We start from the raw sequence: 27,760 nt of genomic DNA, 5'->3' as shown, positions 1-27,760 counted from the left end.
AGGAACAGCCCCATGGTAGCAGTGCTTTGGCAGCAAAATCAGTGCTAGAGCCAACTGAGGTAACACCATGAGAAAAACTGCCCTAAATCATTAAGAGTCTCCCCTGCAAACAGAGCAGCAGGGCTTGGGGGGAGGAGTAAGTGGTTGGGCACTTTGCACCCAACCAGATCCACGCCTTTACGCTAATCTGCTGAGAGTTGAAAGGATTTGGAGGCACCTTTGGGGTGCTGTGCCTTTCTGGATGCACAGACAGCCCACCATGGTATATTATTTGCTTTTCAGCTGGCAGAAATGAAGACAAAACTGGACATGTCAGAGAGGAGAGTCAGTGAGCTGGAGGAAGAGAGACATCGGCATCCTCCAGAAAAGGAGAGGCTGCAAGTCCTGGGCAGAGACAGGCTGTCACAGGAAATGGTAGGAGGGTGCGCTGTCACCCAGTGTCTTTCCTCTCTCTTCTACTAAGTGCACACCATGGGCTGTTGCAGACCCTGTAGGTGGTGGTGCTGGGTGCTCATCAATATTGTACCCAAGGCAGTGGCTGATCTTCTCTTTGATCAGAAAACTATGCATTGTGAGGCAGTCATTTCTGTATAAATTGTCAGACCACACAGCAGTAGTGTCTGTGAGAAGGAATAAAGAGCAGATTGATGTGCATAGCTTAGATATTTTCTTCCTGAGCGTTCTTTTTAGGGTGAATTTCTTTGTGTCCAGAGAAAGAAAATGTTACCGCAATTTTAAATGGAAAAGCTGCAGATATCACATAAAATGCTCAACAATAAAAAGTCAGATCCCTGAAGCTAAACTCCCACCAAAGTAAACCCACCAACCAAAGTAATCAGCAACTTTATACCAAATATGCAGAAAAGGTTGTCTTTGCCCCATCTGTCAAGCATCAGAGAGTAAGCAGTAAGTATTCTCATTCTGTTTCATGGTAACACAGCTTCGTAACCTCTTATAAGAGCTTCTGACTGCTGCTCTAACAGCTGAAGGCAAGGTTCTCCTTTCTCATGGGAAACTTGATAATGTGAAACAAACCTGAAGACAAGTGGCAATCACATCACTTCCATTATCAGATAAAAAATATGATAGCTGTTGTAGGAAAAAAGCTTTTATTTTCATAGGCTGAACATTTGTCTTACTTGCTTAACTATTACAACATGGGTAAACATGTGCTTGGTTTCCAACCCATAGGCCCATTTACATGCTTCACAGCAAACTATGTCATTATGAACTTGTTTAATCACTGCCTGTATTTGCCCTGAGTATACAGTCAATGCTAGATAATCCATCTTCCTGTTCGTATTACTAAGATGTTTACTGTCAACCTTTTTAATAAATGATAGCTGTGAAAAATTGCTAACTCTTTGGAAAGGTAACAATGAGCAGTACACTCTCAAATTGTTTTTGTGCATATGTGAATAATGAACAAGGTAACTATATACTCTAAAAATGTCTTGCGGGGGTGGGTCAACCCACCTGGCATACCAACTTTAGAACAGCAATTTCTCTAAAAATTATATGGCAGCCACTATGTGCTTCTATTTCTTTTGAACTTCTTTACCTGTTGGATACCCTGCAGGGATGCAGGAGATCTACACCTTTGCAGATGTAGCTGCTAAAAGTAGAGAATTTTGAATGAGCATCATAAATTATAATATCCACATCAAGTTATGCTGTGCTGCCCATGGGGCTAGGTGAAGAAAAAGCAGTTGCAAGGGACAATTAAGCAACATTCTTTTTATTTTTTATTTTTATTTTTTAGTGTTCTTCACTCCCTATAGCCATGGAGCTGGCATAGGCTGCAGAAGGTTGTTGCCAGGTCAGAGTAATAAGGTGTTTGTTTTCTAATTGCTTATCTAATCCAGCAGCCTGACAGGACCTTTTAAATTTATTTATTCAGAGTAGCTTCCCTGAGCCATATGGGAAAATGAGCAACAGCAAACAATCTCTGTCTGATGGAGCTAATTTTCTTTTTTGGTGCATCTGAAGGTATGACTGTCACACTGACAATGTTGGGAATTAAAAGTTAATCTGTTCGCATGTCCTCCATGGCCCACAGATGAAAACTGATTGTTTTGGAGATTTAAATTAGTTTGTTCTCTCTGCACTCAACTGTGTGCCTGTAGATGGTAATCAAAGACTTATGGCAAAGGAGACATAAAACCTAAGATTAAGTGTTGAATAAGAAGCAACAAGACTAAGAATTCAGATGGTTCAAAAACCCAAACAAACTGTGTTTGGGTTAATTATAAATGTTTGTATTCCCCAAGCTGTCAGCTTTGGAGAAGGAAAATGTGTGCTAGGAGAGAGGAAAAGGGGATGGCAAAGAGTAGAATAAAGCTAAAAACCTACAAGGATTTTATTTTTATTTATTTATTTATTTATTTTTTTTAATATATTCAAGCGTACAGAGACATGCCAACTTGAGTTAAATCCTGAGTGAGTTCCTTATAGAAATGTTCCAAGTAGCCTAGAATAAAGGATAATAAGGCTACCTTCTGCATATGGGACAGTTTCTCAGGGGTGTTTTTCAGTGGCTTGATGTGGACACAGTGATTCACTTCTCATGAGCCCAGAGAGAAAATACCTAGTAGCTGGCTGCACAGAGATAGGGCTATTGCACAAAAAGATAGCATGCGTATGGTGTCATGTGTGTGTGATTGTTGGATCTCATTTCTTTATCACATAAAGCAGCTGCAGAGGAATATTTGAAGTTTTTTTGTTGTTGTTGTAGAACAGTCACTCTGTTTCAAATGTCTGAACAGCTTTCTCTAAGACAGTTTGACAAAAGTAAGCTAGCTAGGAATGCATTACCCTGGAGAGAAAGGAGGGAAGCTTACACAATGCCAGTTACTTCAGGCTCTGATCTGAATCTTAGCTCCCCTCATTGTAAGTTGAAAATAGCTGTGCTGAAAGCAATAGGAGAAGTGAATCAAACTTAATTTCGCAAATCTGTCCTACTAATTAGTATAATAACATCTTGAAAGACTTGATAAGTCCTGTTACAAATACGGATATCTTCATGGTGGTTTGCTGGGATGGAAGCAGTGTAGGCACACACACTAAGAAGGGTTGAGCTCAAAACAACGACTGTGATGAAGTTAAAAAAAATAAAATAAAATGTGGGTTTCTAAGCCTCAGTTGGCAGCTTGGTAATTCTTGAGCAAGCTGAGGCCTGCCTCTTGAGTAGTGGGAAAAGCCCTCACACTGTAAGATACAGAGATATGGTTTTGTCTCCGATGTTGTATGATACTCGGGGTGGCTGGGACTCCACCTGCTTATAGCCCTGACCTTGCATTGAGTGGATGAGACCAAGGCAGGGTTGAGGTGGTCATTTGTATGCTACCATTTGCTTTGGCCTGCCAGCTTTTTCATGCCTTTATGCAACTGCAGATCATGGAGAGCAGGAATTTATTCTGGTATGTTGCCTCTATCTCATCATATGGTGAGTGGTCAAAACAATTTCTACAAACTTTATCATATCTGGGTTTTACTAACCATCCGTCTTCCTGTTGCTTTCCTTCCCAGCTGTGTTTGGGACACCAAAAATTCAGCACATCTGCCAGGCAGCAGATACTTGAAAATTGTTTTGAAAAATGGTTCCATCTGCATTTCTCTGTATTTTGCATCCCAGAAAGAAACAAAGGTTCTCAGTGAAGTCCTGCACGACATGAAGGAAGAGAACAAGCTGCTGAAGCAGAAGAATGCCTCAATGATAAGAAAACAAGAACACTATGAGTGTGAAATAAGTCGTCTTAATAAGGTATGAGCAAGAGTTGAGCCAGTGACTAGGACTTCTCCCTTTAATTCTAGGGTCTCTGATGTTAAGCACTAACACTACCTGATGACTTTATTTTCACTCCTTGGGTGAGCAATCTGTCTATTAGCAAACTAATGGTCACTGTTAATTCATAGATCATGGATTCAGAGAGCTGGGGAAAGGAACAAGAACTGAATTTAGCTAACACCTGTTCATGCTGCTCTTGGCAGGTTGGAGGGTTTGCACTGTAAAGAAGAAAGTTAAGAAAATCTTTGGCTTCTTCTGTGAAAATTCTCTGTCATAATTATATTCTTTCTAGGTTTCCCCTCCTTAAAACAAAAGGGAAATGGGAAATGGCACAAAGCTGTTTTCATGTGCTTCCAGTGGAACACTGTGATAAAAAAAATTCAGACAGTTAAAAAACTGTTGTTTTACATATGTTCTGTCTGAGAATGGCTTCTCTTCACAAGACATATGCTCCAGTCTTATATGCATGCATGCATACATACATGACTGTGTATATATATTTGTATGTGTGCGTGTGTATTTCATTGAGGAAATTGCCATGAAATAGCTCAGGGGATTTTTTTTTTTTAAACTGAGGGAAAGTAATAAATGCAACTTTGTTTAATCAAAAGATCACATAAAGCAGTGGGTGTTTTCTAACAATTCTGTACTTCATGGTGAACCACAAACGCTTCCTGAGGAAATGCACTGCAATAACCATTGCTGTGTATCTTTAAGTGAAGCATAAATTGGAGGACCAGAATGTGTGAAAGTCAGGGCAAAAAAGTAATGTTGCCATATTAAAATATCTGACAATTTATGATCTTTAGCTCATTCTGAAATGCATTGACAAGACTTGCTCAAAACCTTTTCTGACTTTCATTACAGATCTTGCATTTATTTTATTTTATTTTTAGAATCTTACAATGTTGTTGGAACTAAGATGTAGGTAAATAAACCGTAGTTTTAAATGAAACATCAGTTTTATGCAACATAGTTTATCACACGAATGATGCTTTACTGATTTCCTGTGTAATTGCATCCTTCAGATCTCATGAACACATGTAATACTGTGACCTTTTAAGTCTAGTACCTCTGCTATTGTAGTTTCAGTGACTTCAAGTGCTTACAAATTTTCCTAAATCAGACTTCTACCTTAAAAATACTTTTAAGCTCCTTATGTGTTACTTCTGTTGGAAGGCTGTTCTGGAGCTGTAACCCTTCTTTCATTAGACACTTTCATCCATTTCAGTTGGGCTGAATTTATTCAGGCCAGATGATTTTTTTTTTTTTTTTTTAATGGTAGTAGTATCTGCTAACAAATCTGGTTCACTCGTGCTGTTACCCTTGCTCTTTTCCCAAATCAATATGAAGCAATCATATTTTCATTACCAGGCAGTAGTTAAGCTGAACTAAGGTTTTTGTTCCCTTAAATATATAACAGTGCTTGCTAATATGCGTGATTTTGCATCTCAGTCATTTTAAGCTACTTAGTTCCCAGTTTATGGAAGATATAACTACTGTTTTTTAAATACATTAACCTGTTTGCTTCCAGCTTCATTCAGCATAGATCTGGTTTTCCAGAGTACCCAAAATGTAGATCTGATCCTACTTTGATGTTTGCTATATGAAAGTGTTGCAATAGTTTGAAATTTCTCTCACAAATTTCTCTCTGACTTAATTGATAACTTTGCTGCAGCGCCATCTCAGTTCATATAAGTTCATATTGTAAAAGAGATTAGCAGTGGCTGGAAGGGACAAAAAGAAGATTAGTCAGTGAGCTATGTGTCCACATCCTCCCATATTTAGGTATAACCTTATTCACGTATAACATGGAATACAATCTTCGTCAGTAGTATACCTCTTTCTCTTCTGCACTGTTCTTAGGGACAGTAGCTCATCAGATAAAAGGCCTCCCTTTCTCTTCTGCATTCCTTGTTGGAAGTGCTATTTTCCCCCTTTTCTATACTTCATGGAAGATGAAGTCCACAACACTAATCCTTGGGTTTCTTAGGTGCTCTTTTTTCCTGCTCGTCTTCTTCCCCTTCTCCCTTTTCCCTTTCCAAGTTATTTTCTCCCTTCTCTTACAACACGAGTGGTGCATGGCCAGTCAGGGGGAGCTGGGGACCACTAGCAAGAACAGAACCTTCTAAAGTGGAGGAAATTAGCTGAGTCCGTATGTTCCGTGGGAGATGCAGAAAAGCACTGAAATTGAAATGTGAGCGTTCGTGGTAGAGTAAATAAGAAATGTGTAAGTGTGGTTATAGACAGAAAGTGGTAAGAATGATTTAAGAACTATTCCAGTCCAAGGGACAGCTGTGGAACACTATTAAATAAATAAAATCTGCAAAGAAATGTAGCAGAATTTGAAAAATAGTACAAGAGCATTCTCAGCGTACTGTGTGTATACATGACTCCCTCTAGTGACAAGTTGTAGAGACTACATAACTTCGTCTCGATATGAATATTCACTTTGGTTCCAGCTGAAGAAATTTGCGCTCCTGGTGCAAAAAGTGTTTGTCTGACTTTACTACAGGAACATTTATAGGCATAGTCGAATTCTACTTTAACGTTCTTGGGTTGTTTCATCTTTTGACACCGGTCTTGGCTTTCTCAAATTCTGATTTGCACAGGGAAAATGGGATTTCTGAATGAGATTTGCAGCTGTGATTTCCACAGCTAGTTGTTGGTTATAGTTTAAGTAAAAGCACAGTCTTCTAAACTACACCATCTTAAATTCATGGATCTAGTGTGGTGGGCGCTTTGAGAATTTGGACTTAGGCATACATAAATGTTATTCACAATATTCACTGTATATAATTGAAACAACTGCAAATGAATGAAAAAGGTCTGTGACTCTACTTAAGGAGAAAACTTTATAATGATGTAAAGTAAATCTTTCTGATGTGGTGGATCTCAGTACAGTAGCTATGATGCTTTATTTTGCAGGCCCTTAAGGATGTGTTGCAAAAGAAGCACCAATCTGTTCCTGGGACTCCTTCAGAGGGGGTTGACAAGAACAGCCTTGAGGACATGAGAACCCAACTTGAAGTTCTCCAGCAGCAGGTGAGAATGGCTGAAAGCAAGCCTGCCTTGAGTTTCATGCCATATGATTTTGCCTTCTCTCCCAAGAACAGTGCCTGGCTGACTTGCTATATAGTACTTTTGAACGGAAGAGTTGTAGTCCATTCAAATTGGTGTTTCCTAAGATGCTGTCATCACAGCAGTGTCCATAAAGTGAAATTCAGTCCTTGCGAAAGACTGGAGCAAGCTCTTGTGTAGGGTTTCAAGCTGCAGAATGGTTCTTGTGATTTTTGGAGGCGTCCTGCCAGCTCCCTGCTAGGGACTGAATTTCCTCCAGAGAGAATGCCAAACTTCATGAGTTACTGACGAATTTGTTGCTTGTATCTTCTGCTCCTTATATCGTAGAAGTTGAAAGTTTAATGAATTGTCTAGAGAATGCTGGTCTTGGGAAATTAGAGTGTTGGTAATGTAGTTGTTCAAAGTGGGGTATGAGACTTTTGAATCTATAACCTGCATACCAATCACTACAGAGAATTAATTTTTTTAATCTTCATTTTGAGCAATTCAAGTGCTTTGTGCACTCTGCATATGAGAGAATATGTTTAAAAGCATGATACTTCTCAGATAATCTAACAATTTTGGTCTGTCATCCTGGACAGTGTTAGGGCTAACATTATTGACACACAAATGGATGTGATCAGAATGGGAATTTTATTCAATGGGAATAAAATACTTGTTTCTGTCACGTTTGACAGCAGAGCCAGATTTTGCTCTCTAATGTAATGCTTGCCACATGCTGGAGAATAAAATCCTGCACTTGATTGTACAGTAATGAGTTATTTCATTCTACACAATAAAATAGAGTAAACCCTTTTTCTTTCTTTCTTTTTTTTTCTTTTTTCTTCAGAATTCTCATGGGGCAACCATTTTATGAGTATATTTCTCTAGTTGTATAAATCAGTGCAGTGAGTCCAAACTTCCTTCTGCACGAAATGGAGCAGAAAGCTCTAACTGTATGGAGGAGGGGCCCCTGGGACACACAATATGACAGAGCCTCACCAGCGCTTGGCTGTCACCAGGCCATCCCTGGCTACTATAGAAAAGTTAAAGGCATTAATTGCTTCGGAGATGTCCCCCTATTTCTCAGGACAAGAGAATGTAATGACAAAGCTGTGACAAAGTTTGTTCCCTTGCAGCTTCAACAAATTGTACAGGTGGGGAGCAGTAGGGAGGTGAGGTAGGGGAGAAGAAATGAGGAAACTCTAATAAAGAGGTGCATGTAGGTGGACAGAGGTACAAGAGAGCTACATGTCTGCAAACGACAGCTTTGCCGCTATTTTGGAGGGTCAGCAGTGCTCATGCCTCCTTCAGGCACAGGCTGTGAGCAGAGATCCACGCGGCCGCACAGAAAGCCTTTGTTCATTTTACACACTGTTATTCGGGGAGGGGGCTATATCTAGTGCGGGACCGTCAGATCCAAAAAAACCTTGCAAAAATCAGCTGCAACAGGCAGGTAGTGAAAATTTATAGAGCCCTGTGTTTACTTCTTTTTTCTTTCCCTGAGGTATTAATGTTTCTTTATTTCTCCTGTGTAGTCATAATACTGCTGCCAGCAAAAAAAAAAAAAAAAAGAAAAAGAAAAAGAAAAGCTGTGTCTATGCTAGGGGCAGAGCATGAGACACAGCAACCAAATTCTTTGACAGTAGATTGTCAGCAGGCTTTAGTGACCAACTGAAAGGACTCCTGAAAGCTTTGGTGATAGTTCCCACTCCAGTGTGCTTTTGCTGTTATAGAATAATAGAACCATTAAGGTTGGGAAAGACCTCTAAGACCATCTAATCCAACCTTATCTGTCATTGAAAGTGCCACCGACCTTCAGCTTCACACCAGGTGGATGCCTGCCCATTAGTTGAAGAACTATGGGTTTCTTTCCACAATGTTTCAGCCAAGGTATAAACTTCTTGACTGTCCTGACTAGTTCAAGTTTTTTAGCCATAAATATATTGCCATGTCTCTAAGTACTGTCACTTACTCTGCACAGCTTAATCCTTTGGGCCACACTCTTGGTAGAGAGTTAGAGCAGCAGAAAAGGTAAATCTGCAGGCAACTGCAAAGGCATAAAACAAGGTACGCTCAAGGCTAAGCTTGTCATGTGGTATTCAGTGGGCTATGAAAAAGGCAGGATGTTCTTTGATCACAGTTGCTCATCGTTAGGTTGGATAAAATGATAATCTTCTGTCAGACAGTGTGATAGACGTCATTTTTTTGTGCTGTGTGAGCACCTCCGGTCTCCACCAGAATGCTAACTGCTTGCATCTGAGATGCTGGAGAGATTAAAAGATGTTTGCAATTGAAAACTGGAAAAAAAAATCATAAAATGTTTGCCCTACTACTGTTTATCCCTTAAAAAGATCCATGTCTTTAGTATTTTGTATCTTATTTATAATTGTTAAAATGGATATTCCCCAGTAAGCCTTTTAATTATGACTATCTACAAACAGTGAAGCTGTGGACTGTTTCAGTTGATGTGCCACTGTGGAATTGTCATTTTGTATTGTTCATTTAAAAAAAAAAAAAAAGAACAGAAAAATAGCAAGGGGAAATCTTTTGGTTGCAGGACTGTAAAGAGGGATCCTTTTGGAATGCATCCCACTGCTTGGCCATTGTTTAAAAAGCAACCATATAACAAAGTGGATTAAAATTTCTGTTGTGGCTCTGCTGAAATTCACATAGTCATAATGATTGCAGGTACAAATATATGAAGAAGACTTCAGAAAGGAGCGATCTGACAGGGAAAGACTTAATGAGGAGAAAGAAGCATTGCAGAAGATTAACGAGAGATTACAGTCTCAACTGAATAAACTAAACTCTCAGGTATGAGTCAAAAGAAAGTCACTATTGCCAGCACATGTGTATTTTATTTTTATTTTCTCACTCTCCACACAATCCAAGGCTTTCTGGCTTCCATTAATTGACATTGGATTTTATGTGAGGTCACCACCTGGGATGAAATCATTCTGAAGTAATGCAGTAAGAAGATGAGAAATGATTAGAGACAACTTCCAAATTAAGTAGATGAAGGGAGTGTTTATTGCAAGAAGTCTTCAAACATATCTTAAAATACAAGGGGGGAATCAAAAACAAATCCAGAGGACTCTTGATTGTTTCACTGGCACTTGATATGAGAGTTGTAACATCAAACCAGCTTTTGAAATAAAAAGCGTCTGTAATGAATCCTGACCTCTGCTATGGAATTACAGAGCAATATTAATATCAGTGAGGAAAAAAAAAAAGTCTCCATCCAAATTAGCTGAGCAGCTAACATTCAGGAAGCAGCTGACATTCAGGAAGCCAAAGCAAAGTCATGGCATGCAAAATTTTGAGCTTTCTCAACTCCCTTTAAAAGTTATGAAATTTTGAGGTTTCCTGTCTTGACAGAGTTGTGCAATGTTTTAAAAGAATGGCTGATTACCAAAATGTTCTGTGATGATTTATTGTTCTCCCCAACTTTGTTTTGAAACAGAAACTGCGGTATTGCCTTATTTTCAGCCAAGCCATTCATCAATACTAGTAAGATCTTGCAATAGAGTCAGAGACAAGGTGCTGTCCTGTGTTCCTCACTGCCACCAGCTTCAGTTGTAGAGGGGCACAGGGGCACAGGTTGGGCATCTTGACTGATGCTAGGGCACTGCTGCAGTTGGGCCTGAGGCTAACCTGTGCTTTTGTAGGTGCTTGGAAGCATTCCATGCAGGTGTAAAAACCAAACAAACAAAATGGCAGTGCCAGAGTGAATGCTGTGATTTGCCATTCAGAGCATCCCAGGCATGCAGAAATACCTTGGACAAATCTGCTATTTCACATGCAATAACTTTTAGTTATCTTTCCCCTACCCACTAGCCCGCTCCTGGTTGGTACAATAAGGTGAGTCTGTGTGTAGGACACGTCTGTAGATGTCTTTGTACTCCAAGACATCTTCTATATATTTTTGCTTCATCTAGAGACCATAGAAACCTAAACTTCTTGTATGGCCCTGACTGGTCAGTCAATGGATGCTTTGAGAACCTCTCACAGCAGTGACAGTGAGCAGAGGGACTATAAATGGGGCTAACAGGCCTCTCCCACTCCTCCCCAGCCCCTCTGGACCAGGACCAGTGATTTATCTGCAATGCATGCATACTGTGTGCCCTACAGGTGGTACAAGCTCTGTGTGATATGCCCCTGCATTGCAGTGACATTGCAGCTTTGGATGTGATTTTTAAGGGTTTGATTTATCAGGGTGAATATTTCATTTATTTTCAGATTAAGACCTGTGTGAAGGGAAAGGAAAAACTAGAAAAGCAGTTACAGCAGCAGGTATGTTTCTGTTTACCTGTGTCTTGTTGTTGGATGTAAATGAAATGCTGGCCCTTGGGAGCAGTGAGGAACTATCTCCATTTCTTATGCTCCCGGTGTCTGCCTCTGCTTGTCAGCCACCAAAGCCAGTGTGGCATTAGATGTGACAGGAGGGGCTGAACAGTTCAAGCTCTTTATGTTGGGAGAACGAGCACCTCCTTTCTTCCTCCTCTTACCCTCTTGGGAGGGAGGAAGGAGGGCACTTAATCTCACAACATAGAGATCTTGAACCCTTGCCAGAGGATTGGTACTGTACATAACTGGCTATCATCTGCAGGACAGATGCTGGGACTTGCTGGTGCATTCTAGTTGACACAGGAGATGGAAGCTAGTGGAGTTGTACCTGAGGCTCACCTATATACAGAGTCTCAGTACCAGGCTTTAAGCTATCCTGTGTATGTGTTCAGCTTCAGCTGCTGGCCCAAATCTATTCCATGAGTTATCTGTGGCTATGGATGGATGAGAGAGACCAGTACGGTGTGAATTTGCAGTGCACCAGATGTTCCACAGTATTTGGCCCTGCTCAATTCCTCCTTTTTCATGTAGCCTTTATCACAGTGAATTTCTGAGGCACTGGTACACACACAGGCAGCCGCTGCTGAGTGGTTGGGGCACTGGCAGCTTACACTTGGGAGCATCTTGTTTGTCTCTTCCTGCTTTGGGATGTGATTAAACAAGCTTATGAAGTACTTTAAATACAAGAGGAGTCAAGCAGTGTATTTATTAGTTTATTTTCTTAAGTCAAATTATTTAGTTCTGACTCATCTTTCATTCCTCCTTGTTCTGTCCTTAGGCAAATTCCCATTAATTCTACTGGGACGCAGAAAGCCTAAGAAAAGGCACAACCAAATCTCAAGACCATAGACTTTGGTCCTTTACCAATATTATTTATTTTTATTGTTATGCAAATGCCTGTCCACATGTAGCTCTGCTTCAAACCATTGAATGTTACTAATGTGTAATGAAGATCTCTTGAATATGGAAAGCATGCAGAAATATGCTTGCCACATATTGAAAAAAGATATTTTCTAACATAAAAGGTGTCAAGAATCTGGCATGAGAAAAGTCAAATTTCTTAAATGCTTTTAAAATTGTGAACAGTCTGAAGAAGCTAAACTGAAAGCATTGTTACTAATGCTGACAAAGGGGATTTTCTTCCCTGTTGCTTTTCACCAATGAATTTGTATGTGGATATTCTGTTGGTTGTCATATCCTGCTAGTAATGTATTTTTTTTTTCTTGCTTTGCTTAATTTTTGACAGACAAAAGACCTCCCGGTACAGTCTGAGAGACCCAGTTACCCACCTCCACTCTTTCTCTCCCCATGCGTTAATTACGGGAACTGTGGGTTGGTCCTTCACTATCAAGATCCTCGAGTACATCCAATGTCTCGCAGGGCACACAAACAGCAGCAACACTCAGTAAGGTTCCCACCTTCTCCAGTTTCACAGGGGCACTGATTTTCTCACAGTGTGGTGACCACAGAAGAATTAACGTGGTGCTATCACACTGCTGTCCTCATCAGTTACTAAATCTGTTGTTTTTTTGGCTTGTTTTGGTGCCAGGTCAAGGTTTTTTACTGGTTTTAGAATTACCTCTAGATCTGGAAGAGCCTTTCTGTTCTCTGTACAGTCTCTCTTTCATGTTTGTCTTCCCCCAGATGCTGATTTTCTTTTATAAGCTTGTTCTTTTCTTTGCTGTTCCTGTGTCTTTGGTACTGAACTGCACACAGAGTGCTGCCATGTCTCAACTGAAGCATAACCCACTGAAATCTGTGCACAGAGGAAAAAATGCAGCAATTTAATATTTGGATGATAAATGATAATTTAAGTATATATTATTATATATTTTAAATTTATTTTGGCAAATACTGTTCATCTATAAAACCACAAGAAGAAAAAGAGACTATACATTTGTTTTCCATGATGCTTCTGGTCATTCTATAATTAAAAAAAAAAAAAAAAAAAGTTGTTTGGTTGGATACTTGTTGGTTTCTTAGATTAATTTACATATATGTAAATGCAGAGCCTTTTCTAGCTGGAGCCCAGTTCTGGGCATACAAAGTAAATGACAGTGACACAATTGGGTATCTAGTTGCAGTTGACATTATTCTGTTCTCTTCCCTCTATGCAGCTGAAGAAAGCCTGTTGACTAATGTCTTATTTCCGTGTCCTACCCTGAGTATTTGTGTCTCTGGCTCTATTATTGGAAAATGACTTTAATGCTTCATTTACGATTTCTGTATTCACGGATAATACAACTGTCCTACCACCAGGCAGTACCCCTGTAGGCAGGCTGCACAAACACACGTTCCCCGTACATTCCCACATGCTGACAAGCTTGTGGCAGGGTGCACAGCGCTGCTGTTCAACTCTAAGGGTGAAGCCCCAGATTGAGTTGCTTGTGTTGAGTAGTATCTTCCTTCTGGTACTCTGATGTGAAATGGGATTATGTGAGGAGTGAGGTTTACTGAGGGTGAGGCACTCAGGCTGAATGCTTTAGGAATGCAATTTTCCCAAGCAAGCCCGTGTGTTGGAAGAAAAAAAAAAAAAAAAAAAAAGAGGATAAGTGGAAGTTACATCTGAGCATGGCTAACACAGTGGGAAATTTTAATTTTTTCCTGGCACATGACAAGGTCCTTTCTTCCTTGGCATGAAGAGGAACCCTTTGCCTTAGGGCAGGTTATGTCAGGATGAGTTATCTGTTTCAGGAAAAATACTGACATTTTTGAAATGCTGTTGGTTATCTAACAAGTAGGCTGTGCTTGTTCAAAACCAGTGAGAATAAATTTAAACATGGTGAATGTCATTTCTGCCTATAAAGCTGTTGCCTATCAAAAGATGTTCATTATTTGGGAAATTACAGCTTAGTTTCTGCAAGACACGTATAAGGCTTTCCGACTGCAGAAATCCATTTGAAAAGCTGTGGTCAAACGAATCATTTCTATAGTCCAGGAGTGTGCTTATCTGCTTGTTTATCAGAGTTGGAAGTATCGCAGAATGTTTTTCGCTGCAATTTGGACTCTGTCCCAGATTATTTTGGCTCTTCTCCCTGAACTTTCATCATCTGGGTTTCTAATTCTGCAAGGGATCACTGGGTTTACAACTTCGCCATTCCTGCTGGAGCACTGGGGGCAGTTTGACTGGTTGCTTTGTAACTCCCAGTTTCATTCTGAGTTTTCTTTGAAATTCTTCGCCTGTGAGAGTGCAGTGTTGCTGCTCTGAGCTTTTGATAACTCCCTGAGCAATTTGTTAGCAATGAAGAAAGGTGTTAGAATTTAATGAGTGTCCTGAGTTAACATACGTAATCCTGTGTGTTTAGTCTGTGCTTTTGCTTTTTCAATCTTTTTATATCTTGCACCTTTTCGTTCCTTTTACATTGTCAGTAGAAGCGTTTTTGTTTAGTCTGACATGAAATACATCTCTTGTCTCTGAAATTCATTCAGCTTTGCATTGTGTATGTATGAAAGAGTGGATCAGAGAACAGAAAATTCAATAGAAACTCAGAAGAGCAATGCAAATAAGTATATTTTAAGCCATCAGTGGAAAAACTGCATAAAGCAAAGCACAGTCTGGCTTTGTATCAAAGTGTGTTTTGTTTGCCCACAAACACAGAATTAGTTAGTAATTCATGTGGACATTATTATTTAAGTGAAGATAGGATAGTTCCTTTATCCTAACGGTGTAGGATAGCAATTACTGCAACGTAACTGCAAATGACAGCATACATAAAAGTTAAATCTGTTTTCTATATCTACAGCTTCATCCTACTGCCTTAATTTAGGCAGAACTTCTTTAGAAGTCAATGAAATTTCTTCCCTACAAGCTGAAGTGTGTAAGAGTCTCCTTGGGACTACTCAGGGTTTTGTCAAGAGCAATTTCTGCAAAACAAGAATCATTTTCCCAGTTTAACTAATTTGAAGCAGTAATTACCTGGAATTTGATGAGCTTGCATGTACTCAAACCAAATTGATGGTTTAATAGAGCTTCAACTGAAATGTCTGGTCCCAAAATTGTTTATTTAGTGGCAATGTGCTACTTACTTACCACAGCGTATAAACTGTATTGCAATATTTCTTTCTTCCTTGCTGTTGCTTGCTATAAAGGATTTCCCTGGATGAAACTATGCCTGCATGGACATCACCTTCCCAATACATCCTCTTAGAAGAAAGATGGGGAACCTTTCCATCCCACAATATTTTCAATAAGTTATTTGATAACAGCTAATGTAATTGCAACACAAATGCTAATTTGTGGAAAGGGAGAAGGGAAAGAACTTGACTCAAAGGGTATTCCTATCATGCAAAAAACTGTGTTTACCCATACTGAAACTGGAACAGCTTTACCTGTTAGGTCGGTGTGTGTGCCAGATATCTCTGAGTTTCCTAAATATAGAAGATAGAGCCAGTTAAAAATGTGATTTCTGCTATTATTTTCTAGTCTGTTTTAGCAGTAGTGTACTACAAAGCCCTTTTAAAACCTGATTTGTTTCTGTTAATGTTTGTTTTGATTTGGGGGATCTAGAAAGGCTTACACCAATATTTTAAATCAGTTCAGCATTTAAACCATGTTACAAAAAAGGAAGCAAGCTGAAAAGACTCAATCAGTGGAAACATAAAGCTAAATATAAATTTTTTGTAAACTACTTTTGCATGACTAAGAAAAAGTTTCGCAGCACAATTATGTTTTTAACATGCCACTATTCCTTTGTTTGAAGTGTCTATGAAGTCTATATTGCTGTAATAATGTTTTATTGTTCTGTGCAGCCAGACTATCAGTGGTATGTTCCTGACCAGTTTCCGCCAGATGTGCAGCACAAGGCAAATGGTAAGACAACAGCTGTACAGAGCATATTTTAAATGTGTTTTTTAAAATAAGGGCCTTTGAGGGTTATATAGTAAACTTGCCTATTTATCTGTTGAGGGCTTACGTGACAGCTTTGCCTCAGAGAGCTGAGGCTGGTGTATGTGCAACACAGGTGAGGTTTCTAATGTAATACAATCTGCGTTAGAGCTTTCAGCTTCATTGCAATTTGTAAATTATCTCTGTTGCACATTAAAGGATCGTACATTTACCTCATTAACTGCCTAGTAAGAGTCCTAAAGAATAGATATCCTTAGAGTTTTCCTTAGAGCTTCTGTTGCTCTAAGACTAAATTTAATGATGGGCTGAACCTGGGGGCTGGGGTGGAGCAGGTTTTAGAAGCCCTTGGTAACAAAGTGCAGGTTTTAGGATGTCATTTCACTTTAAAGGCAAAATGCCTGTTGCTGTTCTAGATCTGCCTTGGTAGTTCATGGTGCCAGGTCTGAAAATGACTGTTTAAATGGACAAAATTAATTTCTTGCTGAAGTGTCGGTGTAAGCTATCTGCTGGAAACCAGGAAGAGCATTTAGTATTTGTACCCGGATTTGAAATCATGCTAAATTCCTTGGTGTTTTAAAGTACTTGGGTCAGACTGGTCAAAAGACAGATGCCAGAGAGCACAAAGATAAAGGGATGTTATTCTGGGTGGGAATCTGTCCCTTCATGTTGTCTTCAGAAATTTCCCAAAGCCACCCCTTTTTTCTCAAAAGTAGTCAAAGATCATGGCACCTAAGGTTCTGTGTTTTGCTCTGTTCTTATGTCTCGTGGCTCATTTGTAGTGACACCATCTCAGATGAATAGTGCATCATCCTGTGCAGCGCACAGGGATCAGCAATGTTCACTCGTGTGCTGTGGGAGCATGTGTGCTCCATCTGGGTGCCATGTCACGGTGCAAGTGGACACCACATGGGGTGGGAGGGAGTCCTCACCAAAAGCTGTGCTGTAACTAGAAGAAGATGGCTACAGAGGAACTCTTCCATTGTTTGTTGTCCTCTACATTTGCAGGGAAGAGAGGGTAGGGTGGGAACGTAGCTTGCCAAAATGGAGGATGAGCTTCCCATAGATACATGGCAACTGCTTGGAGGGTTCTGATGTGGTTGTAGGGAAAGTAGAGCTGTGACTGCAAGAGAGGCCAGGAGATTAATTCTGTAGTTCCTCCCACTTAAACTCAGAGTGATTTATTGCACCAGAGGATACTGAGAGGATGTTTATACCAGTGTATGAAACAACTCCAGCCACCAACTGCAGCTGTGGTCCAGGGCAGTACGCGTATGGAATATGAAGAAAAGAGAATTCTTTCACACTGCTTGATTGTCATGATTTGACTTCTGTCTCCCTGAAAAAAAAAAAAAGTGTTTTTAAATCCATGCTTTGTCTTTCTATTACCGTTGTTTGTCCAGAACATCCTAATACCTCTTCCTCAGTGGAAGAACGTTTAGGAAACTCAGACTTTTTTCTTCCCTTTCTCTTTTAGTGACCATCAAAAGGAATCCTCAGCAAGTACCATCATCATGTTGTGTATAGCATAGGGTACGCCTATATGTCTTCCAGGCTTTTACTCTTTTTATTTTTGATAATAGAGATTTTTTTATTAGCTGTTGATCATGGAGAAGTCCACCTTCTACAATCATTTAAAATGCACTAGCCAGGATTTATATATTGTAGTCACCTATGTTAAGTCTATATTCAAGTCATTTGTTTTAAGAAAGGTTTTAAAGACAAACTCCAGGAATACATGAAGAAAGTATTCTTAACGTTGTTCCAATTTCTTTGTTCTGTTTTGGACTAATGCAAATTGCAAGGGTGAGTTTAAAATGAGCATGTGTGGCAGCATTCCTGACAGCACTTTTCTTAGCTGCTGCCCTGTTCAGAGTAGGCTTTCTTAAAGGGCTGTTGCATCTCTCCTTGTAAAGTTTCTACTTGTAAAGATCACATCTATTTCCATAGATATAGGGAAAGAATAATTACTGAAATGTATTAAAAAAAAAAATAATAAAAATCACCACAGAGCTTTCCTACTATTTGCTCTCCCTCCAATCCCCTGTTTTCCAAGGTTTCTACACCTGTTATTTTCCTCACACATCTAAGTTTTGTTGGTTGACAGAGAATCGCTTACAGACAGGCCTGAGGAGCGGTGTTGTCTGTGGCATTGAACGTTCACAGTGCTGTGGTAGTTTGGATCTGGCACTTTCAGTATGAAACCTTCTAATTAGCCTGGAAATGATTTCATCAAAATACAGGAAGGAGGAGAGGAAAAGGGCAAAACAACAATAACCAAAAACCGCAGGCCTCAATGTTCTACCCTTTTCCCACTAAGCCTCTCCAAAACGAGAATGAACAAGAGGTGTTTGTTCCGCTGTAGTAAGATATCGTAATTATCTAAATGAAATCCTTGTGGTTTAGCTTTATGGTCAAAGTGGAACCAAAGCGAAGCATTGTCAGAGGGTGTAATAATCGTGGCAAATTTGTGTTGTTTTAATGTGGTGAAGAGACGAGAGGTGGAGTGTGTGTAAATTGTCCATCCGTGGTGGTATTGTGATTATGTTATGCTAACATTGGTGTGGGGAATTTTTACAGGTGTAAGTGAAGTTTGCGAAGATCGTGTGATGAATGTTGACGAATGTATCTTAGTGATTTTAATTTAGTTACAATTTTAATGTTCTACTGCTGATCTATGAAATATGGCTTTATGCAAAACAAACAAACAAAAAAAAGACAAAACAACAGCAACCTGTCTGTTTAGAGTCTGAAGCAGTGAACATCACTAAGCAGGGCTGCGTCAGCTCCCTCTTTCAGAAATGTGTCAGCTAAGTGAGGTTCAGTGACGTGCCTTGCTTCTTTGGCTAATGCACTTAGGACCTGCTCTAAGCACCTTCACCTGCTTCTTGCAAGTGAAGTCATCTCTCTCTGCATTTTGCAGCTAAGTGTCTATGGGACATTTAGGGATTTAGTCTGGGTGAAAAGAAGGGTCCATAGCCCTTACAGTACAATGAAGTTACCCTATAGAGAAAGGTAGTTATTCCCAGAAGCAGGTGCCATGGCTTGGCAGACCAGTCCTCAGCCTTGAAATCATGTCAGCATGCCCTTGAATTCAATTCAGAGGCTCATATAACAACATGCTCGAGCATCTTACCCCTGTCTTTGTTCACATAGCACATGACAGTGTGATGGTCAGTGTGTGCACGCATGTGGAGGTGACACAGCTAGTAATCTTGGTATGCATTTATGACTGTATTTACTTATATTTTGTACTTATCCATACACCTAAATAAGTAAAAATAAATAAAATACCCTAATCTTTGTAGACATTGTGGTTCAGAAGTAGCTACTGTGGATTATATTTGGTCTTTGTTTATATTTTTGATTCAGTAGTCACAATTTAAATTACTTAATCCATTTTTTTTTTATTTGTCCATGGTTCCTCACAGTTATTTTTGAAATACCTTCTTTAATAGAAGTTAATGCTACCCCAAAGAAACTTATAGTCAGTCTCAAAGGACAAAGCAATGAAGCAATGAACATTTCCAACTCTGGTAACTGTGGCTGTAAAGAACTCTAAAAGTAGCAAGAGACAACATATGTGAATCTCCTGGATGAGGAAATGAATCAGGGAAAATAGAAATCTTTAGAGACAAATAACTAAAATTTGTAATCCCATCTGAGAAAGGGAGAGTAGAAGGGCAGACTCAGGACCTCAGAATTTAAGGGGAAATTATGATACAGAATAGGAGGAGGAAGCCCAAACGAGGTAAACTATAATTGAACTGTTCTTGCTTTGCTGACCTGAAAGAAATGAGACTTCTTGTAGGAAAGTCAGAAACAGGAGGAAGAGCTTCCTGGGACAAATTGTCTTGCAAGAGAGAATTCCAGAAAAAAATAAAATGTTTTTGAGCATCAGTGAGGGGTATGAATTGTGTATGTAAGATAAGAAGAAAGTGGTCCTGTCCAGTAAGAATGGTTTAATAACTTTCCTGACTGATAATAATTGTATTTCTCTATAAACACAAACAACAACAAAATACACAAGTCAACCAACAAAACAACAACAAAAAAGGTGGTTTAGTTTGGCTTTGGTCTCTAAAAGCTGCCTGTCTAGTGGATCAGAAATATTTGTATTGTGGCTGCCACAAAATGGCTCTATCACAAATCCTCGCAGCAAAGGTAGAGAGATCTGTGCTGCTGTAATAATCTTTGGGATACTTTGTATTGACCTCTGTAAAAACACATCTCTGGCTGTAGGGAGTTTACTTAAATATTAACAAAGAACCATTCAGACCATAGTGGCTTTGGGACCTTAGAAACAATTTTGATGGGCTTCATGAGTTAAACAGTGCACTGGTAAACTCGGGAGCTTGGAGATGCTTTGACCTGCTAGGGGTTGCATGGGACAGTGAGGATTTACTAACCGCGTGATATATAATTTCCAAAAAGATCGAGAAAAGGTTTTTGGTTTTGATTATGTGTTCAGTGAGGGGATGTGTTCCACGAAGTAGGTACTAAAGGCATGCCCACGGGCTGGAGTGGTTTTCATGCCAGGCTATGGGATGCAGCTGCATGCTCTCTGTGTGGCCGCAGGGAGGTGAGGGCTTGACCTGGTTCCTCTCCTCCCACTCTTCCATGGGGCTGTCTTGTCAAGAGGTCAGTTCTCCACCACTGAGGTTCAGATTGAATCCAGAAATATTCAACAGGTGGTTGCAAGGAGGAGAGTGTGGGCTGTATTCAAGTTTATTAATCTGATTTTACTAGCTTGTTCTTCCTGTTTGCATCAGCAAGTTTTGTGTTGCATCTCTTGTTAAACTGCTGGAAAACTCTGATAACTCATACCAGAGCTCAGCATGTCTGTCTGTGGGCATAAACGTTTCTTCTCCCTGTCTTCACAAACATGAAATAGTCCAGCTGAAGTAGGTGAAGAGAAGGGATGGGCAGGACCACGTTGTGTCCAGCCACGCTCTGCAGGCGAGGCTGGGGAGTTCTTGGGGGGCCACTGCTGGTCTGTGGGGCCAGGTGAGGAGAGATCACCCAGCTTCCAAAACTGCAAAGGTGTTTGCTTGGAGGCCACAACAAAGAGAGGGGCAGTGTGTAATGGGAAGCTGCGGGAGGTGGGTAGAGATTAAGGAAGAGGAGAGATGTCTCATTGCACCGGAGATGTATTTCGGAGAGGTTAACTTTTCTGCCTGCCTCTGGGCCGGTCCCTCCCCAGGTACTTTGCTTTGTGGAAAGCCTTCTCCTAAAATGAGCTCAAATCCTTCCAGCTTAGCCTTGTTCTGCCAGCTGCACTGCCTTTGGAGGGACATTTGCTCCTAAATCTCTCTGTGCTTTGTCACTCAGCATTGCTGGAGCTAGTTTCCTCTCTTTTTTTTTTCTTTTCCTTTTTAAGGAACAAGGCAGAAAGAATTCCAGCAAGTGTACTTAATGTCACTTTATTTGGCAAGCAGTGTTGACTTCCTTATCCGACTGCACAAAATTGAAAAGACAGTTGGAAAAAAAATTGATTTTGGAGATTTTCCCTGAACCCATTTTTTTAATGAAAATTCTCTGGAAAAGAGGTTTATTGCAGAAAGCCTACTCAGAGGAAGAACCCTTTTACATGCTGCAACTACTGGCATGTCATGTCTTTTTTACTTCCAAAATTAATCCTACCGTATTTGTTTTCTTGGCAAAAAGAGTCTCAGTACACGTGTTTAAGAACCCCAGTTACCCCTTTCCAAACATTTGGTACAACTACTGTATTTCTTTCTCCTGAACTGTACATTTTAGTTTTGGATCCAGCTATGCCAGGCATAGGGAGAAGCCAAAACACAGCGCTTCTCCTACCTCTCGGTTCAAGGGATAGTTCTGGAGGTGATGGGACAGGCAAGAGCAGCTGGTCACCACCTCATCTTGGCGTGCCTAGGAAAAGCAGAAATCAACCTGCAAAGCCCTGGGGATGCCCAGATGAGCATATGAAGCAGCACGATGTGTCCACTTTCATTATAATATCATCTCTTGTTCCCTTCCACGCTCTGCTGCTTTCCAGATTTTTGCCCTCAAGGTACCTACTTTGTGGCTAATGTTGTTATAATTACAGCTAATTGGAAGAAGAGGGGGAAGTGTGGGGTTTTCCACTGAAAATAATGACATCTGTAGGGAGGGGAAAATGTAAAACTGGAAAATAATTTGTGGAGATCTTCAATGAAAACCAAACAGAAAAAAAATAACTGACATCTTAATTTTCCTGGAAGAAAAAAACCCAAACCCTAAACATTTTTGGTATTTAGCCCATCTTCAGTGCATACATTACATTAGGAAATATCTGCTCCCAACTAGTCAGGACAGATATTTAATTAGTAGCTTGCCATCCCACTGGGAATGCATATGTGATTATTTCCAGGATTTCTACGGATACAACTTGATTTTTGCTAGTGCAGTTTAAAGAAATGCTGCTCTGTATGCATATAATTTTTAACCCCAGTAACATGAGAAGTTCCTTAAAATAAAAAATAGTATTGCTTTAAAAAAGTCAACTTCACATAGAGATCAGAGACTTTTTACTTTTCAGGCAGAAGCATCTCGTGAGGAGGAACAGGATATATAATCTTAGCAGCAGCATGATTTAATCATTTTATTTCTGTCAAACAACTTACCAAGATTTATCTAGATCTTACTTTGTTTAAAACACACAGAACTGTGTTCTAAGTGTGAAGCGCTCTGGGCTCTGACACCTGCTGGGTACCACAAAATGTTGTCTCAGGGGGAGAGAGACTTTCTGCTCATGAGAACTCTGTGTTGGATCATAGTAATAATTAAAGGACATCCCGCTGTATTTCTGCCTTCAATGTATGAATATCCCAGTCCTTTTGTTTTTGTTCAAAAAATATATTGTTACATGAATTCTGACATTTGGTGTGAAGCTTTTATCCATGTATACCTTAATGATGCACAAATAACCAGTCTCCTAATTGTTGCTCTTCCTGGCTTTTGTGAACAGATAACATGAATTTTAGCTCTGAAACTATCAGTAAGGAAAAATGTAACCAAAATCACCGATTCACATAGTACTGCAGCTTGTTAATGTGGACCTTTTGGATCAAGTTTTCTTTCCTATACATTTGGGTATTGTCAGCCCTGTGTGTTCAGATGTGAAGGATGGGGTTACTGTGTAGTAGCTGCAGAGCAATTCTCCCAGGCAAATTCAGGTCCCCGCTGGAAGTATTTCACTCCTAATGTTTCTCTTGTAAGTGAAGTACTGTGAGTGCTGGTGTGTGCGCTAGTGTATTTCCTTTCTTCAACCATATTTTGTTTTCCTAGTTTGAGTGAGCTACTATCAAACACGTATCTGAACCACAGACACCTACTTAACAGTTGTAGTACTGCTTAGTTCTTCCCTCTGTCATACTTAATGTAACTCTCCTGGGTACACCTACTGCTAATGCATTCCTAATGAGCACGGCTGAATGTCAGCTGTTCTTTCTGGAGGTCTAGAAATGTTTTACCTGGGGGCTGTATGTTATGATTGGACTCTACTGTTTGCTCTGTATCAAGAATCTTCAGGACTAGATCGAAGTTAAGAGTCAGAGACTACCAGTGCATTGTAGGATGTCCTTGCACTCTTGCTGCTTCATACTTACTGCCATTTCTGTTGGGCTGATGACAGGCTTTAAGGATATGCAGTATTGGCTCCAAGAGAGGAGGAAGAGAGAGAAAATAGAGGGAAATTAATCATAAATGGGTTGTATTTCTTAATTTCAAAACCTTTTGTATTCATTTACTTTTGCAGATTCATCCTCAGAGAAAGGAGCCCATCGCTGACATCCTCTGACCTGGAGAAGCATAGACCAAAGTCTGCAAGCGCGTCGTGCAACTTCATTATTCTGTATTGTTCTGTGTTTTTGCCCCTAGCTCCTTATCTCTTTGGTACATGTTATTTATGCCTGGTGAAATGCCTGCAAGGACAATAGGAAAGCAGATCATTCATGCTGGTGATCCTCAGGATCTAGTTAAACTCTGCTGGAAGCGTTACTGCCCTTTGTTCTGAAGATGCTGTTTGTGCTGGCTATGAGAATCTGTTAAAAAGCCTTATGTTAAGAGATGCAGCTATTGCTGGGGATTTGGAAGGCAGTCGCATCTGGTTTGAATTCAAGAGTTTCCAGCCCAATAGTGTTGTGATATTTTGTGTTTGAGAATTATAGTTGTTTTTATTTGATTCTTGGGAATGATTTCTTGATGTACCATCCTGAATTATGTACTATTTTCCCTGGTTGTGTGGTAAAAAGGAAATGAGTTTCGCTGTTTTAACACATTTGTGTAATTGTGATTGGGGTACCACTGATGCTAGGCCAGGTACAATGTACCTACATATATTTCTACTCTGACTCCAGGCCAGCTCTCCTGTTGATTTGGCTCAAAAACTGTATGGAAAACAGTCACGTTGTTTTTTTTTGTTTGTTTTGTTTTGTTTTTGTTTTCATTTTTTTTCTGCTGTGTACTTATTTGAGTCAGTCCAGTTTTGGTAATGATAATTTCATGGGTTTAATGTCTCAGTAAAAACAGCTTTTTATTTCCAAACAATTCTGATAAAGAATCCCACTGTAATGCATTCAAACATTGTTGTGTAACCTCCAATCTAAGAATAAAACCTGGGTCTCTAAACAAAATCTAAATGTGTATAGACTGTGAAAACATTTCTGACATTCATGATGAATGGCTGTTCAGCAAATGCTGCCCAATAACCTAATTATAAGGTTGTGTCTTTCCTTCAGGCTTTCGGAGGCAGGTATCTGAACCTGCTGGGACCCACCTGGAGGAAGGAAAAGACTTTTGTGCCATGAGCTTCATGAGGTGTCCCGTGTGCGCTCCTGATAACTCAGAAGTAGTCCATCTGATTTTAAGTTCCCATGCAAACAGCCTTTTGAGCTGTACAAAGACAGAGATATCAGTTAGATTGCGTGTCATTTCTGTGTTTAGAACAGGTATTTCCATTCCCATCAGCTTGCAAAGGCATTAAAATAATAACCTGACAGGATTAAACATGTTCAGCATTTGAATTTGGACACAGTGAGGAAGAGTCCATGGGAAAGGATTTTTGTGCAGTTAATTTTTACAGCAATGCTACTTCTGCCTGTGTTGATCAAAGAAAAGAAAAGTTTTCCTATCTTATAGTAAGGAATCAGGAAGCAAGGCACCAAGTGAACTGATCTCTGGAGAGACATTGCTTTTTCATGAGCTATTGAAAATTGGAGTTTGACTGCAACATTAGCCACAGAACACACTCCCAAGACTGTTAGAAAGACAGAGAGGAGTTTTTATCGCTGTGAGAATTTCAAGTTGGCTTACAGACACTACAGCAGCAGATTGCTTAACTAGCAAACAGGGTAACTGCGCTACTCCTGATTAGCGATTTGGCTAATAAGGGTGAGATCATGGAAAATGCTAATGCAGTGCCTTCGGAAAATCCAATTATAATGTAACCCAATTCAATGCCAGCTCCCAGCAGGTGACCAGTGTTGTGGGCAGGGCACCCCACGCTCAAAGGCGCCGTGCCTTCTCAAAACAGACCAGCTTCTGTGTGGCTGGTGTGGGAGGCAACAAACCCCCATTTCATTCATTTCTGCTGTTTTCCCAATGCACTGCAAAGGTTTGCGCCTTCCATTTGGGGAGCTTAGCTCATTATCTTACAACTTGTGCAGGCATTATCTGGCCCAAGCAGATGATTCAACGTGAGCTATTCACTGGAAGAAAATAGAGCTTGCAGTAGGGCTACCTTTTTTTTTTTTTTTTTTCCCTCCCCCTGGTCTAGTCACAGGCTTTTGATGTCTGGCTGGCTTGGGCACAAGACTATAAACCTTGACTCACACAGATCCTAATCATGCTAAGTGTGAGGTATCCCTTGTATTATTTGATAGAACATTCACATGGTTTTAAATGCACGTTAAATGCCTGTACAGTTCTTTCCTCTTAATTTTCTTGCAATGATGTATGTTTCCCAAATGCAGGTGCTGTCATCTGTTTGAATTAGCAATGTCAGACTCAAGCAACCCTGAAGGATATGCTTTTTTCGGTGACCCAGACAAGTTTGAGGGGGTGAGTTATTCTAGTTAGAAATCAACTCAAGTACTCGTAATAAGCACTCTTCCATCCTCTAGTGCTTGCATCTAGGTGCTGATGCCTTTGCCAAAACCAGGCATCAGCACCTTTCAAAAGATCTTCTGGCATTCCCCAATCTTTCTTCCATGTTTTATTTTCCAAACACCTGCCAATTTTGCCATTGTAGTCTTTCAGTTTAGCTTTCTCCACTGTTTTTACCTATCAGTGGTGAGTGGGGCAATTTTACAGTAAGGGCACATGTCTCATGTTTGTGAAAGGCCTTTTCTTTTTCCTTTCTTTTTCTGTAGGAACTGCTGAGGGTTTGGGAATGCTGGAATTACTATGCAAATTGCTAAAGGAGCAATTCACACAGAGTAACTCTCTTTTAATAACGGACCAGAAACTTATTTGAATACCTGAATCTGTAATGAGCTACACCCTGGGGTCGTACCCCCTGATTTCCTCTCTCTCACGGTGGCTTGGGGAAACAAGGCAAGCACAGAGTGATCTTCTGTCAAAACCTGCCAGCAGTTCAAAGGGATGTTTTCTAGCCCTAAGAATTCCTGTTTCACTGTAGGGCTCTGACTTACGGCCCACTGTAGCCCACAGGGCAGCTGATGAATGCAGATTGCCATGTCACCTGCTGCTTTTTGTTTATCCAGCAGCACTGCTGGTGTGACCCACCCACGTTTATTCTCCATCGGTGCTGGACAGGCCTGGTGTAACCGGAGCATGACTCCTATCTTAGGGCTGCTGTGTTACCAGGACTCAACTGCCACGTTAAAGGTGTCTAAAAGGTGGCATTGATGTAAACTTTGATGTGTATGATAAGGAAGAGACCCATAATGAAGCTGATTATGCAGTGTATTAAGGTGATGGGGGCTTCCAGGCATCTCCTTGCTGGTTGAAGTCAGTCCTCAGAAAGCCTTGTTGCTTCTGGTGGGAGCACGCGTGTTGACACAAGTTGGTGTGGATTCTGAACAGCAAGATATGAAATCTAGCAGCAATAATTTTACTAAATAATAGATCTGCGAGAACACTTTAGGTACGTTTTGGCATGGGTTCCTATAGATGTTTCTTCTAAACTGAACTTTGTCCACATGTTTGCAGTGTTATGTACTAAACATGCTGCGGAGAAATTTTCATTTCTATGAATGAGAGCAAGTCTTCATATGTCAGGTTAAATTATCTGCTTCTAATATTATCTTTATTTTCAACATGATATGCTGGGTTCACTAAATGACGTTTTGATTACCATAACAGTAATTATCCAACATTAAAAAAAGAGCACATGTTTGAACTCATGAAGTCATTAATGCAAATGAGGTACTTAAAAGCTTGGGGTCTCGGGGGAATTTTTGTCCCATCTTTCCTTTTTTTTTTTTTTTTTTTTTTTTTTTTTTTCTGTGTGTGTGTGTGCAGCTAACAGATGTGACACTACTGTTTTGTGGACATTAAGCTTTTTGTTTTGATATACCACTCCTTTACTTCCCAGGTATTTAAAAAGCTGTGCTTGTCAAAGTGTATGTAGTTTGAAAATTGCCTTTTTCTTCTGAAGGGGTGAGGTGCTATTGGAGACTGTCATGCCAGTGCTTATTCCATTCTATCTCTATAGATATTTCTTGCTATTTGTATGCATAAATACTCTGTGCCAT

General features: G+C 40.1%; 1 protein-coding gene across 12 annotated transcripts in view; it reads left to right on the top strand.

Annotated features, from left to right (window-relative positions):
* TNIP3 (TNFAIP3 interacting protein 3) overlaps nucleotides 1-27,405 on the top strand; it is a 72,379-nt gene extending 44,974 nt beyond the window's left edge. For 11 of the 12 annotated variants that reach the window (XM_068680634.1, XM_068680632.1, XM_068680636.1 and 8 more), the window contains 8 exons: nucleotides 283-414; nucleotides 3,635-3,763; nucleotides 6,716-6,832; nucleotides 9,539-9,664; nucleotides 11,090-11,143; nucleotides 12,444-12,602; nucleotides 15,947-16,007; nucleotides 23,800-27,405. In XM_068680634.1, coding sequence (XP_068536735.1) covers nucleotides 283-414; nucleotides 3,635-3,763; nucleotides 6,716-6,832; nucleotides 9,539-9,664; nucleotides 11,090-11,143; nucleotides 12,444-12,602; nucleotides 15,947-16,007; nucleotides 23,800-23,831 — 810 coding nt within the window. In that variant the 3' untranslated portion in view covers nucleotides 23,832-27,405. The remainder of the gene's footprint in view (nucleotides 1-282; nucleotides 415-3,634; nucleotides 3,764-6,715; nucleotides 6,833-9,538; nucleotides 9,665-11,089; nucleotides 11,144-12,443; nucleotides 12,603-15,946; nucleotides 16,008-23,799) is intronic. The other variant, XM_068680640.1, reaches the window with a different exon arrangement.
* The last annotated feature ends 355 nt before the right edge of the window (nucleotides 27,406-27,760 follow it).

This window comes from Anas acuta, chromosome 4 (genome assembly GCF_963932015.1).
Source record: "Anas acuta chromosome 4, bAnaAcu1.1, whole genome shotgun sequence".
NCBI classification, from domain to species: Eukaryota; Metazoa; Chordata; class Aves; order Anseriformes; family Anatidae; genus Anas; species Anas acuta.
Note: the sequence above shows the minus strand (reverse complement) of the source record. Positions and strands in the feature narration are given on the sequence as shown.